Source organism: Talpa europaea, assembly GCF_964194135.1.
Source record: "Talpa europaea genome assembly, chromosome: 9".
NCBI classification, from domain to species: domain Eukaryota; kingdom Metazoa; phylum Chordata; class Mammalia; order Eulipotyphla; family Talpidae; genus Talpa; species Talpa europaea.
In genome coordinates, this window is record NC_140076.1 from 118,075,063 (window position 1) to 118,091,966 (window position 16,904).

Genomic DNA, 16,904 nt, shown 5'->3' on the forward strand with positions numbered 1-16,904 from the left:
GTGGGGGCAGCACCGTTCAGGGAACTCCCGGGTGCTTGGGGGGAGCGCGAGCCCGGTGGGGGGGCCGCGGCGCCCTCGCGGGGCGGGGGGGGGCGGGGGGCCGGGGCCTCCTCCAGCGGGGCTGTCCCCACTCGGGCCGCGCGGGCCCCGCGGCGCCGCCGTCCTCCTCGGCCCAGAGGCGCGCGGCCCGCCCCGGCAGAGGCGGGGGCCGCGGCAGAGGCAGAGGCGGGGGCCGCGGGCGCAGGCGGCGGGCGGGCCGGGCGGGAGCGCCGGGGCGGGACGCGGCCGAGAGCGGCCCGGGGCGCCCGCCGGGTCCCGGCAGCGGAGGGCGCGGCCGCGCGGACCGGGCCGCGGCTCCGCCTGGGGGGGGGTCGGCCGCCCGCCCGCCGCGCGAGGCCCACAGCGCCGGCCCCGGCGGAGAGTCGCCGCGCCCGCCGCCTGGAGCGGCCGGGACCCGGACCCGAGCGCCGGCGCCGGCCCCGCTCCCCCGCCCCGGCCCCGCCCACCCGACGCCCCGCCCCGCCCACCCCGCCGCCCCGCCCACCCCGCCGCGCCGCGCCGCCCCCGCCGCAGCCTCGCGTCACCCGCCGCCTGAGCGCGGGGCGGGCCGGTGGGGACGCGCCCCCCAGGCCCGTGAGGGCGGCCGCGGAGAGGGCCGGCGTCGCTGTGGGGGGCAGCAGGGGCCGCCGACGCGGCGGTTTCTTTTGAAAACAACCGAGCATGGAGCTGAAACACACCCACACCCCGCACACACCCCTCCACACACCCACACCCCTCACACGCACACACACATCCCTCCACACCCACACACCCCTCCACACACCCACACCCCTCACACGCACACACACATCCCTCCACACACCCCTCCACACCCACAACCCCTCACACTCCCCTCCACACCCACATCCCTCCACACACCCCTCACACCCACACCCCTCACACGCACACACATCCCTCCACACACCCCTCCCATCCACACCCCTCACACGCACACACACATCTACACACACCCCTCCCACCCACACCCCTCACATACCCACACCCCTCACACACCCACCTACACCCCTTCCACACACCCACACCCCTCACACGCACACACACATCCCTCCACACACCCCTCACACCCACACCCCTCACACCCCCTCACACACCGCCACACCCACACCCCTCCACACACCCACACCCCTCACACACATCCCTACACACCCCTCACACCCACACCCCTCACGCACCCTCCACACCCCACCACGCGCACCCCTCACACACCCAACCCTCCACACACCCCCTCCCACACCCACATCCTCCACGCACAGCCCTCACCCGCCCACACCCCTCACATGCCCACACCCCTCACATGCCCACTCACACGCCCACACTCCACACACACCCCCACGCGCACCCCCCACACACACACCCCTGCAAGCACTGACGCGCACTGCGCCGTCTCTGAGTCTCCAGGGCGCGCGGAGCCGCAACCCCGCCTCGGGAGCGCGCCGGCCCGGCCACTCCGCGGGGCGCCCTCCCCCGCCCCCCGCGTCTTCCTGCGCAGCGGGGCAGACGCCAGGGGCGAGGCCGGTCGCACGACGTCGCCCGCCGGGGGCCCCCGGACGCCCCGCTCCCCCTCGTCCCTGCCCCGGGCGCGGCGGGGACGGGCACGGCCGAGGCCGCTGGGACAGGCCGCGCGCGGGTCACGTCGGGCTGCGCCGCGGGGACCGGCGGCGGCGGCCCCTTGGGGCGCGCGCCCTCGCGGCCGGCCCGGCGGACGCGGGGAGCCCGGGAGGACGCGGGGAAAGCGCTGCCCCTGCGCCCGCGCGTGCCCAGCGGGGCCTCGAGCGCCGCCGGCCCGCGCCCTGAGCCCGGGGCCCGCCCGCGCCCTCGCCTCTCGCGGGGCCGTCGGAAGCCGCCGCGGCCCTCCCGGCGCCGCATCACAGCGGAGCTGCCGCGGGGCGAACGGCGCCCAGGGGCGCGCCCTCCCGCGCCCGCCCCCGCCCGCGCCGGCCCCGCGGCCCCGCCCGCCCGCCCGACCGCCCGACAAAGGTCTGGAGCGGGGAAGCGCGACCCGACGCCGCGCCGCGGGCCTGCGCGCGCATTGGAGCGGCCGCCGCCCAATGGGAAGGCGGCGCCGGCACCCGCATTTGCATAAACCCCGCGGCCCGCCGTGCGCGTGGCTGCCGCCCAATCGGCGTTAAGCGACTTGGAGCCGTCATTTAAATACGGGCCGTAAACACGCCGCGGGGGCGCGTCATCCCCCCCCCCCCCCCGTTTTCTTGTTCGAACCTTTGCGTGCGTGGTCGGCGCCTCAACAGGCGGCGAGTTGGGCGCGAGCGCAGCCGCGGAGAGCTCGTGCTCGGGACGCTGGAGCAGCTCGTCCACGACACCGGGGCCCCTATCATGGGCAGGCGCCCCGGAGGTGCCGAGGACGCGCGCCTGCTGCTCCCCGGCCAGCCGGCCAAGCACGCGGTGTCCCGGGGCGCCGAGGCCATCACCGGGTCCACCCGCGGTGCCCACACCCAGGAGCCCCCCAGTGCTCAGGAAGGAGCCGCCACCTGGTCTGGTGCGGTGGGTGATGGGGTTGGGCCGCAAGCGAGACAAAGGGGAGCCCCACTTGCTCTGATGACACGCCCCCAGGGGCTCCCCCAGTGGGGAGCAGAACAGGCGGATCTACTGAAATGCACTGCTGAGGGGGGCAGTGGGCGAGTCAGGAGAGGTCTGCCGCGCCATGGGGGTAGCTCCCTGGCTGGGGCTAGAAATTGTGCTGCAGAGGCTGCGGATGCTTCATAGGCTGTGTCTTAACCTCTCGAGCCACCAGGGAGGCCTTGTGGCTCCTTTTTAAAAGGGCATTTTTGTCCCCAAGATCTTTGTTCCATGACTTCATGTTTCTGAGTCTTACAAGGATTTCAGGTTATACCTGCAAATCCCTCCAGAACCTACCTGAAGACTTTATCTCGTTATTTCAGGCCCAGAGGAAAGTCCCTTAACCTAGCTCTGCACCTCCGCGTGCTCTCAAGTATTTGCTGCACACCGCCTCACCCTTCTTACCCAAGCTAATCCCACTTGCCAGGAGTCAAATGGCTTCAGAGTTTAGGTTTGTGTGAACCACAACCAAATTTATTTTGACAGGATTGAATATGCAGATAACATGGTCACTTCTTGACTCCATTTTTCTGTTAGCACCATTACAGCTCTGTGCTGGAGACACTTCATTTTCTTGAACCTAAATTTCTATTTCCTGACCCCGTGCCACCCCCCGGGGCCCAGTCAGCAGGCCCCTGCTTCAGAGCAGGACCCTACTCTGCAGGCTTAGGAACTGTTACCTTTTGAGATGATAAAGGATGTTGATCTTTGTTCACAGATCATTGTTCAAAGTTCAACTATACCTAGGAAGGCAAAAACAATTGAGAAAATGGATTACTGAGCAAACGAATATAATAGTGAAGCAGAACTTCCAGCCCAGGTGCAATGCATACTCCAATGCAGGCATAATTTCCAAGTTTGCTTACAGCGCCTTCTCTCTCAAGATTCATGGCCAGGGCCTCAGCACGCTTATCTACAAGATGAGCAGCCAACCAGGTGGTCTCTCTCTCCAAGGCCATCCCCGAAAGCCTGCATCTTTCCCCCCTTGCCTTGCCCCCTTTGTCTGGAGACTGCTGCAAATGGTTGTGCCGAAAACTGATGCTATCCATGTAACAGGCACGGACACAGTTGTGCATAAAAGCAGCCCTTGGTCTTTACACCGGTGCTCACACCTTGCGGGGCTGCCCAGGTCTGGGACCGCATGCATGAGTCATAAAGCGGCGCCTGACCTCAGCATTCCTGAAGCACCCCTTGTTCTTCCCCGGCCTGGGTAAAAGGCTAGCATTAGTTTCTACAACAGAATGACTATGCCAAGTACCTCGCGTCTAGGAAAAAAGTGGTATTTCCATTACTGTCCACGTCTGCGTTCTACTTCTGGGAACACCCTTGGTGCCCAGATCAGCGCCAGCTGTGCCCGTGGACGCGGGAGGGACTGAGGCGTGATGGAGGGAGGGACTGGCACAACCCTGCTGATTACAGGTTTTACTAAATCTTCTTCCTTTGACAATTATCAAAACATACTCGTTTTTTAGAAAAAGTTGTGTCCTGTCCAGATGATTTTTTTAAAGAGACTACTGATGACAAGCATTTTTAAATTTCAACTTAAGAGCCTGGTAGAGAAGGGCGACCCTGGACACAGCAGCACGCCCGCACGGGGGGGCAGCCCTGAGGCAGCACTGCAGTGGACGTGAGTGTGCAGAGACAGTCTTATCTAAAATCCCTCACCAGCCATGGAAAAAATTGATGGGAGTATTTTTATTAATGGATTTGGCATCAAACTGCCATTTCACTGACTGGCGTGACCGTTTTGTTCCTCAGAATGTTGGGGTTTGCACCCTGGCAAAATATGTCACATGCCAACTTTAAAACGCACGTCCTAGAAATCGAGCGCGCCCACGGACAAGGGTTGGGGTCAGGGGCCTTCCGGCCACAGCAACTGGCTGCGCGGGGCCCTGACCCCCGACCCCCAGCCCGTGCCGCCACACACACACACACACACACACACACACACACACACGCGCGCGCGGAGACCCCGCCAAACCAGGAACGGACGTTTTGCCTGCGGTGCCCTGCGGTGCCCGCTGCCTGCGGAGACGACGACCCCTCCCACACCGCCGGTTCTCAAGCACCCCAGGGTGAGCAGGAACACTTGGGCCCATGAACGGCATCTGGGGTGCAAACCCCGTCTCCATGCACTTGTCAGCTGTCAGGGCCGCTTTCCTGCTCGGCACAGAGCGACCTGGGGGGCAGGCAAAGGTCATTTTTCCCTCCCCCGGCACACTCGCGTCCCTCCCTCTCCTCCTGCACCCCGCTTTGCGCACCCCGCCCCGGGCCACCCGCCGAACCTGCGCTCGGGTCGCACACGCAAGAAGGACCCCGCCCCGCGACTGCCGCAGCTCGGCTCGCCCCTCAGCACCCCTCCCCGACAGCCCGAACCCCTTTCTCATCACCGCTCAGCACCCCTCCCTCGGGGAGCCCGAACCCCTTTCTCATCACCGCTCAGCACCCCTCTCCCCGACAGCCCGAGCCCCTTTCTCATCACCGCTCAGCACCCCTCCCTCTGGGAGCCCGAACCCCTTTCTCATCACCGCACAAAACAAGCGGCGCAGGACGCTCCCTGCTGGCGCCGCGCGGGCCTCCCTGATGCGCAGAGGCGCCGCCCGAGGAGGGGAGTCCGCGTCGCCGACGGCCGCGGAGGGGGACGGAGGCCAGCGCGCCCGCGCGGGCAGGTGACGCCCGCGGGGACGTGACCGCAGCAGCAGCGCCCGGCAGGGGGGCCGCGCCCCAGCCCCGGCGGACGCGGCGCCAGGCCGCCCCCCACCCCCCGCAGACCGGGGCGGCGGCGAGGGGCCCCCGGGCCGCGCCAGCCACGCCTCCCCCGCCGGCCTTCACCGTGTGCGACACCCTTTCTCGACAGTGTGGGTGGCTCTGAAAAGAGCCTTTGGGTGCGGGCGCGCGGCGCGCTCACTTGGAGCTCGTGTACTTGGTGACGGCCTTGGTGCCCTCGGACACGGCGTGCTTGGCCAGCTCGCCGGGCAGCAGCAGGCGCACGGCCGTCTGCACCTCGCGCGACGTGATGGTCGAGCGCTTGTTGTAGTGCGCCAGGCGGGACGCCTCGCTCGCGATGCGCTCGAAGATGTCGTTGACGAAGGAGTTCATGATGCCCATGGCCTTGGACGAGATGCCCGTGTCGGGGTGCACCTGCTTCAGCACCTTGTACACGTAGATGGAGTAGCTCTCCTTGCGGCTGCGCTTGCGCTTCTTGCCGTCCTTCTTCTGCGCCTTGGTCACCGCCTTCTTGGAGCCCTTCTTGGGCGCGGGCGCCGACTTGGAGGGGTCCGGCATGATGGCGGCTCGCTCGCAACCGGAAAGACCTGCGCGGGGCGCAACCGTATTTGAATGTCCCGTATTCAAATGAGGGATCAGAAGCTCCTATTTACTCATAGGCTCCAACGCTGAGCAACGTCATCTGTGGAAGGGGCGCATGCAAATTAGGGGATACGGGCTTCCCGCTCTGATTGGCTGCTGTCGCTATCCAATCGGAAGGCGCCATCTAGCCTACCTCGGGACCATATATAAGGGCTCACCGGGGCGCGCGCGGCTTTCACTTTAGCTCCGTTCCTTGCTCGCCTGAGTCCCCGCGCAACCCCGGAGATGTCCGGTCGCGGCAAACAGGGCGGTAAAGCGCGCGCCAAGGCCAAGTCGCGCTCCTCGCGCGCGGGCCTGCAGTTCCCCGTGGGCCGCGTGCACCGGCTGCTCCGCAAGGGCAACTACTCGGAGCGCGTGGGCGCGGGCGCGCCCGTGTACCTGGCGGCCGTGCTGGAGTACCTGACGGCCGAGATCCTGGAGCTGGCGGGCAACGCGGCGCGCGACAACAAGAAGACGCGCATCATCCCGCGCCACCTGCAGCTCGCCATCCGCAACGACGAGGAGCTCAACAAGCTGCTCGGCCGCGTGACCATCGCGCAGGGCGGCGTGCTGCCCAACATCCAGGCCGTGCTGCTGCCCAAGAAGACGGAGAGCCACCACAAGGCCAAGGGCAAGTGAGGCCGCGGCGGGCGGCCGGGCCCCGGCCGGGCCCTGCGACACCAAAGGCTCTTTTCAGAGCCACCACCGCTTCCGAGGAGAGCTGCACGCCGGGGCCGCGCCGGAGCGGGCGGGAGCCGCGTTCCCGGGGGGCGGGGTGTTTGGCGCTGACTCGCGGCTTCTCCCAGGCGGGGCGAGAGCGCTCGGCTGCGAGGCGCACCCGCTGCCCGGCACGGGCTCCCCGCCGCGCCCCGCGGGCGCGCGCTGTGTCCCCAGGCGTTGACTCAACTTCGACCCGCCGGAGTCTCACCCCCGGGCCGCGCGCGACCATTGCGCCGAGGTGGTCGCTCTGGGGGCGGGGGTCCGCCGGGGTGGCCGCAGCCCGAGGTCGCCGGCAGTGGGGAGCGCCTGTGCCGGGGCGCGCCCCGCACCCTCACAACCTGCTTCAAAACGCCGGACGCCCTCAGCGCTCCGTGAGGGAGAAGCTGGCGCGGCGTCTCGGGCTGCGCGGGCCGGGGCCGGCTGTGGGCGGGGCGGGCGAGGTCAGGGCCAGGGCCAGGGCCGGGCGGCGGGGCCCCCGGGGGGTCGGCTGAGGGCGGTTTCCCGGGCGCGGCGGGAGGGGGCGCCGCGCGGGAGGCCGAGGACCAGGGGCGCTCGGCACCAGGTCGGCGCGGGGCCCGTGTCCGCCCGCCGGCCCTGACGCGGGTACCGCGAGGCGAGGCCACCCCCGGCGCCCGCGCTCCCCGCGCCCCTATTGGCTCGCGCCCGAGCGGCGGGCGGGGCCGGCGCGGGAGTCCGGGCTCCGCTGCAGTGCGGGGCGCGGCCCGGGGGGGAGGGCGGCCGCCCCCGAGTCCGCGCCTGCCGCTCCGGCGGTTTGCCGGGGCCCCCGCGCCGCTCTGAGACCGGCGGGCGTCGGGAGGGAGGCGGGGCGGGCCCTGGGAGCGGCGGCGCGGGGGGCGGCGCGCGGGCTGCTGAACCGATTTCATGTGATTAAAGCTGGCCCCAAGGACGCCGTCTCCGCGGCGCGCGCGGCGGCGGCGTGGGCCGGCAGCGAGGCGCGAGGCGGGAGGCGGGCGGGGGAGGGCCTGGGGGGGCGGGGGCGGGGGGGGGCGGGCGCTGCCCGCACGAGCACGCCCGCGAGCCCGCCCAGCCCCAGCGCGGCCCGCGCGCGCGAGGCGGGAGACCTGTTCCCCGGGCGGGAGGCGGCGGCGAGGTGCTGGGGAAGACGCGCGCCCGCGCGGGGAGCGGATCTGGGGGTCGGGGGGGAAAGGGGGTCTCCTGGAGTGGAAAGGGCTCCGGGGCGGGACGCGGGTGGCCCTGCGCGGGGGCGCGCCCCCCAAGGCTGGCTTTGGGGAAGCGGGCGTCCAGGTGAAAGCGCGCGGTGCGGGCGGGGGGCGCACGCCGCGTGAGTGCAGGCGGGGGTCGAGCGTGGGGGTCTGGGGTGCAGGGCAGGGCGGCCCAGGATTGCGCCCAGCGCGCGCGAGGCCTCTGGGGGCCGAGCGGTCCCGGTGGGCGCGGGGGCCGAGCGCTGCGGTGCACAGGGGCGGCCGGGGGCTGCGGGGCGCGCTCGCGGGCGGCGGGGCGCGGGGCCGCGGCTGCTGGGCTCCGCCGGCGGCGCATGCGCAGGGGTCCTGGGCGTGGCCGGGCGCGCCCCGCTCTCCGGCTTCGGGCTGCGGTGGGCGCGGAGCGGAGCGCGGGGACCCGGGGCGCCAGCGGGCGGCGCGCGGCGATACTGGACAAAGGGGCGCTGGGGGCTGCGGGGTCGGGGACGCGCTGCTCGTGGAAGACCCGGCCCGGGTTCTCTCGCGCTCGGGCACGATTCCCGGGGCCGCCTCCGAGGCCCTGGGCCGAGCGCTCGGGCCCGCACCCCTCGGGCGGCGCCCCGCCCCCGTCTCCGCCCGCGCGCTCCCCGCGGCGGCGCCTGCCCGGAGCGCCTCGGCCCCGGCCCCAAGAAGGGCAGCCTCGGCCCCCCGGGGGCCGGTCTCGGCGCCGCTCGCGGGCGCGGGGGTGGATCGCCCGGGGCCCCTCCTCCCCCGCTCGCCCTGCCCCTGCCCAGGCGTCCGTCTCCGCCTCCCTTTGCTCTGCGCGCGGCGCCCCTGGGTGCTGGGTCCTGCTTAGCGGTTTTCTTCCTTTTCCTCTCCCGCTGCTGCCCGCGTCTCCAAGCCGGGCCCAGCGCGACGGTGGGGCTCAGCGCGCTCGCCCGTGCGCGCTCGCCCGTGCGGGTACCGACTATTTTGAATTAGAACTACCTGAGCAGCACCTGTGCGAGGACCCGGCGCCTCTCCGTGCCCCTGACAGCTGGAGACGCTGCCCTGAGAAAGGCGCCCCCGCTGCCCCCCTCGTCCCACACGGGAGTCAGGGCCAGGCCGCGGAGGAGCCGGGTCGCTGCCGTGCGCGGCGTCTGCTCAGCTCTCGCAAGCGCGGCTGCCTCTGAGGCCCCTCATGGCCCCCCCGCACCCCCACCCCCACCCCCACCCCCACCCTAGCTTCCCCCGCCCCCAGCTTCTCTTAATCTTTTTCTAGTGTTCTCTGCCCCTGTGTAGTAGTGGGCTACGCAACAGAACCCGGGGCAGGGTCAGATTTTCTTCTTTCCACAGACACACCTCGGATCCCACATACCCTTTCTTGTTACTGAGCGTCTCTGTCACTTTATTATCTCAGGGCTGGCGCAGGCCGTGGGGCAGGCAAATACCATGCTCAAAGAACAAACCCCAAGTGGGTAGGAGAGCGTTTTACTGGAGAGGACTGTTGCAGGCGACGAAGAGGACCACCGCGATGGGCAGGGAAACTCTCTCCCCGTTTTCCGTGTCGGTGGAGGTTCCGTGACGAGAGAGATCAGCAAGAGCAAAAAGCAAGTGTCAGGTTCACAGGGACCTTCCTGAGGAAACCAGACCTGGAGGAGTGGGAGGAAGGTGACCCCGGGAGCGCAAGCAAGATACACGGGGCGGCAAAATACACGGGGCGGCCGGAGGAAGAGAAGCCACATTTCAACCCTGGTCTGTGCAGAGCTTGGCCCTCACCTTCCTGCCTTGGGTCAACGAGGATTTCTCCTGGCATGGGGTGGGCGTCTTTCCCACGGAGCTCGCACTCCTGTCGCCAGCAGAAAGGGGGGAGCTCGGACGCCCCTTTACACCTATTTTTCAAGCACCCTTGCTTCAAAATAATCCTTGTGCTGAAGTGTTTTTTTTTTTTTTAACGCTACAGGAACGGGTGTAGGCCACAGGTGGGGTGTGAGAGGATTCGTCAGAGACAGAGCAGGGACAGCACAGGCGGATCCGCTGAGATCCACTGCTGAGGGGAGCAGTGGGGGGAAAGGACAGGTCTGCCGGGTCATGTGGGTCAGCTCCCTGGCCGGGGACCGAACTCGGGCCACAGTGGCTGGCGCTAGCTTCACTGTGCCGAGACTTAACCGCGGCCCCACCAGGGAGGCCCTGAAGTGGTTTATTTTGGGGCGACACACACCTGCGCCCTCCAGCCGCGCCCTTGCTCAGGGGCTGCGGGCGCCCTCGGGCGGCGCAACGAGAGCACCGAACAAGAGGAAGGCCCGGCGGGGGGGCTGGCTGGCGGGGCTGGCGGGGCTGGGTCAGGGGAGGCTTGGCCCTGAGGTGCCCAGTTCTCGAGAGGGACGAGGGCCTCGGCGCCTGGGGGTGGGGGAGGCGCTGACGTCGGGGGAAACGTCCTACTGGATCCTTTCCAGGGCGATCCCGCTGCAGACCAGGGTGGGGCCTTCGGCGGGTCTGCGCCCTGCCTGGTCGGGGAACGAGAGGGGATCCCCGAGTCAGCTGCGCCTCGAGGGAAGGGGGGCGGTGCCTTGGACCGGCGCTGAGACCTCAACACCGGCCCCGGGGCGAAGGCCAGATTTTGAGCACACGCTTCTAGAAGGTTCTTCCCGCCCTGCCCGGGCTGATCTCTTGTCACAGAACCTCCACCGACACCTAAAACGGGGAGAGAGATGCAGGAACCGAGCGGCAGGTGGTGACGCCCACGACCACAGGCCCCGGGGCCGACCCGCCACCACAGCCCCGGGGCCCGACCCGCCCAGCCCCCGGGTGTCGGAGAAGCGCCCATGAGCAAGCGCCCCCCGGGCCAATCAGAGCACAGCCTACCATCGCGCCACCCGGCGGCCAGCCAATAGGAGGGCGGGAGCCTCTATAAAAGCAGGCTCTGCGGCCGGGCTCACCACTCGGCGAGGAGCGGCAGACCCGGCAGCGCCCTCGGCATGGCCCGCACCAAGCAGACGGCCCGCAAGTCCACCGGCGGCAAAGCCCCGCGCAAGCAGCTGGCCACCAAGGTGGCCCGCAAGAGCGCGCCGGCCACGGGCGGCGTCAAGAAGCCGCACCGCTACCGGCCGGGCACCGTGGCGCTGCGCGAGATCCGCCGCTACCAGAAGTCCACGGAGCTGCTGATCCGCAAGCTGCCCTTCCAGCGCCTGGTGCGCGAGATCGCGCAGGACTTCAAGACCGACCTGCGCTTCCAGAGCTCGGCCGTCATGGCGCTGCAGGAGGCCTGCGAGTCCTACCTGGTGGGGCTGTTCGAGGACACCAACCTGTGCGCCATCCACGCCAAGCGCGTCACCATCATGCCCAAGGACATCCAGCTGGCGCGCCGCATCCGCGGGGAGCGCGCCTAGGCCCGCGTGCGCGCGACGCCTCACCCCAAAGGCTCTTTTCAGAGCCACCATCTTGTCCCGAAAGGTGCTGTCCACGCTCGGCCTCGTGCCCGCTGCCACCTCAGGGTCTTGCTGGTCAGCGGGTGGGCGGCCGGCACCGCGGGGGAGGGTGTGGGCGGGTGGGGCTTCCCCGGGGCCAAATGGGCGCCTCGGCGGGCTGCAGGCGGGACGGGACGGCCCGGCCCGCCTGAGGGCGCGGGTGGACGAGGTCCCGGCCCGCGAGCCGTCCCGAAGGCGCAGCCAGGGCCCGGGCAGGACGCCCCCCGGGTCTCCTGGCCCGCCGGCCTGTGCCTCGGGCGGGGCCCCGCGGGTCGAAGCTGTAGGGCCCGGGCCGTGGCAGGGTGTGGTGCGCGGCCGCGGGGGACGCGGAGGACGGCGGCTGCGGTGTCGCCGTCGCTCGAAAGAGGCCTCTTGGCCGCTCGCACGTGTCCGCGCACGCGCGCCCTCCCAGCACGACGCCCGGTGGTCGCCAAACGGCGCGGACGCCGCATGCCCGGACGCCCTGCGCGCGCCTGGCGCTGCCGAGCTCCCGCCGGGGCGCCCCGGGTCTCCTCAGGCCTGAGCCGAGGCGAGCTCGGCCGCTCCCTCGTCTGCCGCGTTGCTGCGCCCCGGCCGCACGCAGGAGCTCGTGACCCCCGCGCGGGGTGCAGCGGGCACCGCTCCTGGGGCCCCGGAGCCCCGCGCGGGGAGCAGCCCTCGGCCGCGGGATGGGGGGCCGCGTGGGGGGGGCACCGGGACCAGCGAGCAAGTCGCCCCAGGCCCGCCCTGCCCGGCCCGCGCCCCGCTCGGACAGCCGGGGGCGCAGGCGGCGTGGGGGTCCCGCCGCCCTCCCGGGCCTGGCGACGCCGCTGACCGTCCGTTTCTCCGCTGTCCCGGGCCGGCTCCAGCCTGTCCTCACCTGCCCCACCCCGCACTGCACCCCCACGAGTACTGGGGAGCGCAGCACCCCGTAAGGTCAGGGCTCAGGCTGGGGGGACAGCGAGCCGCTGACACCCACTGCGGTGCTGCCCCTAACCCGGCCCGCGCCCACCAGGCGCCCCCGATCCGCCCCCCCAGCGCCCCGACCACACCCCGCGGGCTGACGCCACAAAGCCGGGCCCCGCGCGGGGCCGGAAGTGCCCGCGGACGGGGCGGCGCCCGCGCTCGCGAGTGGCCCCGGCGCTGGGGTCGGGCGCGGAGCGACACGCGCGCGCCTCCGCTTTGAAGATGGTGAAAAGCTGAAGCCACGGGCTGAGCCGCGACTGCAGGGGTCCCTCCAGCCCGCAGGTGGCCGGCCGGGGCCCCCCTCTGTGCGCCTGGCGGGGCTCCGCGTGGGGGTGACCACCCGCGCGAGGCCGCTGGGATGGAGGGAGGGGGCGGCCCCCAGGCTGTGACCAGCGCAGGACCGCGGGGTCCAGACGTGGCTTTAAACAGTCTCGGGAGCCGGACTGGGGCGCCGGGGCCCCCATCCGCAGCCCCGTGTGCAGCCCGTCCCTTTGGGGTGCAGGCCCGCGTGCTCCTGGGTTCACACCCCCCACCCCCACCCCCGGGTGGACAAGCACGGGCAGGGGCACGCGGCAGCCAGGGTGGACGCAGCGAGAGCAGAGCGGACTTTACTCAGGACTCGCGACGGGTGATCGGGGCTGGCTCGGCTCAGAACCCCACTGCGCAGGGGGCCGAGCGGCCGGGGCTGCGGCACCAGGCACGGGGAGTCGGGCTCAGCCCATCCAGCAGGGCCCCCGCTGCACCGGACAGAGCAGAGACAGACTGACGTCCAGGGCCTGGTCGGAGCGTGCCGGAGCCCAGCAGAGTTTAGTCAAGGAAGCTGCCAACCTCACTCCCAAATGGAGGAGATTTGTCTTCTCACCTCACTGCCCCTGCCCTGCCCTGCCCTGGCACAGCTCACGCTGCCCAGGCCGGCAGCAGCTGCAGGGCCTGGGCTCAGCACAGCCTGGGGGCACAGCGGGGTGTGCACCGCCCAGGAGCAGAGTGGGGGCTCAGGGGCCAGAGGCCCTTGGTCTGGGGTGGCGGAAAGGCCTGTGAGACCAGCCCAGCGCAAGGCGGGTCCAGCTCAAACTCATAGCAAGTGGGGTGAGGGTCCCCGTCAGGCAGCCCCAGGGGATTCTCAGATGCCCCTAAAACCAGGGGGCCCGCAGGACGCGGCGCGGGGAGCTGGTTGCTGGCCGCCGGGGTCTGTCTGCAGGAGGGCGGTGCAGGGAGCAGCTGGCAGAGGGTGGCACACGGCTCCCCCCCAGGACATGGATGCCGTGGAGCTCGCCAGAAAGCTGCAGGAGGAGGCCACCTGCGCCATCTGCCTGGACTACTTCACGGACCCGGTGATGACCGCCTGCGGCCACAACTTCTGCCGCGAGTGCATCCGGCTGACCTGGGAGAAGGCCAGAGGCAAGAAGGGGCGGCGCAAGCGCAGGGACACCTTCCCCTGCCCCGAGTGCCGCGAGCTGTCCCCCCAGAGGAACCTGCGGCCCAACCGCCTGCTGACCAAGGTGGCGGAGATGGCGCGGCAGCACCCGTGCCCGCAGCGCGGCGACCTGTGCCAGACGCACCAGGAGCCGCTCAAGCTGTACTGCGAGGACGACCGGAGCCCCATCTGCGTGGTGTGCAGGGAGTCCCGGGAGCACCGTCCGCACAGGGTGCTCCCCGTGGAGGAGGCCGCGCAGGAGCACAAGGTGGGCGGGAGGGACGGGCGAGGGCTGGACGGGGAGCCCAGCCGCGTGCCTCCCCACGCCACGGGGGTGTGGGCATCGCAGCCGGGCCACCCCGGCCAGAGGGAGCCCCTTCCCTCGCCCGTTCCTCCTCCGGCCAGGCCCAGAGGCCGGACCCGCCAAGACGGCCCAGCAGCCCAGTGGGCACAGGCAGAGCCACAGTGGCCGCCAGCCCCTAACAGCAAGCAGAGCGGGGTGGCGGCGGGGGTTGGGGGGCTGGGGGGGAGAGCAGCCAGTCCAGGCTCCCCGGGGCTGGGAGCGCCCCCCACGGTCAGTTCCCAGGCTGCAGCTGAGGCTGGAGGCTGACGTGGCTGTGCCCGTGCGGCGGGGGCTGGGGCCTCCACCAGGCACAGCCCCACCCCGGCCGCGCCCCAGAGGCCCTGGGCCTGACGCGTGTGACCAGCCTGGGTGGCGGCTCCGAAGCGCAACTCCCCGGCCTTTACCCGGAGAGGCTGCTGACAACCCTAAGTGTCTGTGGCCTGTCAGGCCAGGGGGTTCTGGGGTGCCATGCCCAACCCCTGACTGCATCGACCCCAGCTCCAAACACCCCTCCTCCCGAAGGGCGCACCTGGGCAGGTGCAGAGCTGCTGACCCTGCCCCACGTCTGCGACCCCAGGCAAGGCTGGAGGAGGACATGGCCAGCCTGCGGGCGGAGGTGGCCAAGACAGGGGCGCTGCGGGCGCGGGAGGAGCAGAGCCTGGTGGACTGGCAGGCAGGTGCCGGGCTGGAGCAGGGCGGGAGGCCGCCAGCTAGGGGAACCAGGGCTCAGCAGGCCGGGGCAGTGGGCGCCATGGGGTCAGCGGCCACGGGGCCCAGGGCCAGGCGGGCTGTGCCTGCTGAGCCTGGGCGGGGGGCCCTGGGCGGGCCGGTGCCCACATCCACACCCCCCCAGGAGCTGGTGCAGGCGCGGCGGCGGCGCATCCTGGCAGAGTTCGAGAAGGTGCGGCTCCTGCTGGTGGACGAGCAGCAGCGGCTCCTCCAGGCCCTGAAGGAGGAGGAGGCCGAGACAGCGGGGCGGCTGCAGGGGCGCAGGGCGGCGCTGGCCCAGCAGGGCCTCACGCTGGAGCTGCTGCTGCAGCAGCTGGAGGACCTGGGCGGGCGGACCCCGCTGCAGCTGCTGCAGGTGCGGCCCGGCTGGTGGGAGGGGCGGGGCCAGGTGCACCAAGGCCGCTGCACGCCCGGCTGCTCAGACGCTCGTGGCCCCGCCCTGTCCTCCCGGACACCTTGTCCCATCCCGCGCCCTCTTCCCACAGGCCTGGGTCTGTGGGGCTGGCGCCACACCATGAGCTCCCCTAGCTCGCCCCTTCTGAGCCGTGGGAGGGCTCCCCACAGGCCCGGCGCGCCTGTGCGCTGCCGCCCTCCCCGCCCAGAGAGGTAGCCTGGGCAGCTGCCATCCAGGTGGCAACCCACACAGGACACCCAGCCCAGAGCGAGTCCCAGCAGCCTGGGGTGGTGCCCACAGGACCGTGATGCGGAGTGTGCACAACGATGGCAGAGTCACAGCAGAGAGCTGTTGCACACACGTGCATGCACACGCACAGGCAGGCCCAGTGAGGCCTACAGACAACCAGTCAGCCCCCAAGTAGACAGGGTGGAGGGGGCTGTGAGGGAGGGGCCCAACCTCTGCCGCCCCCTGTCTCCACAGGCCATGAAGGACCCACCGGGCAGGTACCTTACCACAGCGGTGGAGGGCGTGGGGGGGGCAGGGGCGGGCCCGCGTGGGGCCCCGGGGACAGTGAGACCTGTGTCCACTGGAGGAAGAGCAGCCCGCCGGTGCAGTACCCAGAGGCCACGCCCGCACTGCTAAGGACCGTCTGCAGGGTCCCGGGGCAGATCGAGGTGCTCAAGACCTTCCAAGGTAAGCGCCCGTGCTCCAGCCAGGCTGTGGCCCTCAGGGACCCGCTCCTGGAGCCGCGGAGACACCGTGCGCCCAGCCCCGGCCCCAAGCAGTCTCCCTGGGCTCAGCCACCTGGGCAGTCTGGGGTTCAGGGAGTGAGGCGGGTGGCCCTGCTGGGGTGCCCCCCCAGGCCCTGAAGGCCTCCCCCTGCCTGCCCCACGCCCGCACGCAGAGGACGTGCTGCCCGACCCGGCCACGGCGTACCCCTACCTTCTCCTGTACGAGAGCCGCCAGCGGCGCTACCTGAGCACCCCTCCGGACGGCGTGCCCTGCAGCCGCGACAGGTTCCTGGCCTACCCCTGCGCCGTGGGCCGCGAGGCCTTCTCCTCCGGGAGGCACTACTGGGAGGTGGGCATGAACCTGACGGGCGAGGCCCTGTGGGCCCTGGGCGTGTGCAGGGACAACGTGAGCCGCCGGGACAGGGTCCCCAAGCGCCCCGAGAACGGGTTCTGGGTGGTGCAGCTTTCCAAGGGGAAGCGCCAGGAGCCTGTGGCACCCGCCCCGACCCCCGTCACGCTGACGGAGCCCCCCAGCCACGTGGGCGTCTTCCTGGACTTCGAGGCGGGCGAGGTCTCCTTCTACAACCTGCGGGACGGCTCCCACCTGCACACCTATGCCCAGGCGGCCTTCCCCGGGCCGCTGCAGCCCTTCTTCTGCCTCGGCACCCCCAAGTCGGGCCAGATGGTCATCTCCACCGTGACGCTGTGGGTGAAGGGCTGAGGGCTCAGGCCGGAGCCGGGCCCCTGCTGCGGCCCTGGGACTTGCAGCCCGCAGGGGGGGCACGAGCAGCCCCCCCAGATCCACGATTAAAGCACTTGCATGTGAGAGGCCGGCCTCGGTCAGACGTGCGGCGGCCGCCCGGGCAGACCCCGCGGGCAGGGACGAGCCCCGCGGCGGGGCGGCGGCCACAGTGGACACCGCGCCCGTGTCCAGCCGCCGGGCGGCGTCCGTGGCCGGCGATGGGTCCGAGGAGCCCCCGCACCCCGCCCTCCCCGCCCCGGAAGCTGCACACGGGGGGGGGGGGGGAACGCAGAGC

General features: G+C 70.9%; 4 protein-coding genes across 4 annotated transcripts; 3 read left to right on the forward strand and 1 right to left on the reverse strand.

The window, feature by feature from the left end:
* Window positions 1-5,538: 5,538 nt before the first annotated feature.
* Window positions 5,539-5,926, reverse strand: H2BC26 (H2B clustered histone 26; the record flags this gene model as incomplete). The annotated part of the gene is made up of 1 exon (XM_084242120.1): window positions 5,539-5,926. The coding sequence occupies exon 1, from the start codon at window positions 5,917-5,919 to the stop codon at window positions 5,539-5,541; it is 381 nt and encodes a 126-aa protein (XP_084098246.1). The 5' UTR covers window positions 5,920-5,926.
* A 302-nt stretch (window positions 5,927-6,228) lies between these two features.
* H2AC25 (H2A clustered histone 25) lies at window positions 6,229-6,621 on the forward strand (the record flags this gene model as incomplete). The annotated part of the gene is made up of 1 exon (XM_084242249.1): window positions 6,229-6,621. The coding sequence occupies one exon, from the start codon at window positions 6,229-6,231 to the stop codon at window positions 6,619-6,621; it is 393 nt and encodes a 130-aa protein (XP_084098375.1).
* Window positions 6,622-10,783: 4,162 nt separating this feature from the next.
* H3-4 (H3.4 histone, cluster member) lies at window positions 10,784-11,230 on the forward strand (the record flags this gene model as incomplete). The annotated part of the gene is made up of 1 exon (XM_084243119.1): window positions 10,784-11,230. Exon 1 carries the CDS (start codon window positions 10,820-10,822, stop codon window positions 11,228-11,230), a length of 411 nt encoding a protein of 136 aa, XP_084099245.1. The 5' UTR covers window positions 10,784-10,819.
* A 2,276-nt stretch (window positions 11,231-13,506) lies between these two features.
* On the forward strand, window positions 13,507-16,588 carry TRIM17 (tripartite motif containing 17; the record flags this gene model as incomplete). The annotated part of the gene is made up of 6 exons (XM_084243536.1): window positions 13,507-13,935; window positions 14,588-14,683; window positions 14,864-15,094; window positions 15,617-15,639; window positions 15,729-15,829; window positions 16,041-16,588. 6 exons carry the CDS (start codon window positions 13,507-13,509, stop codon window positions 16,586-16,588), a joined length of 1,428 nt encoding a protein of 475 aa, XP_084099662.1.
* Between the last annotated feature and the right edge of the window lie 316 nt (window positions 16,589-16,904).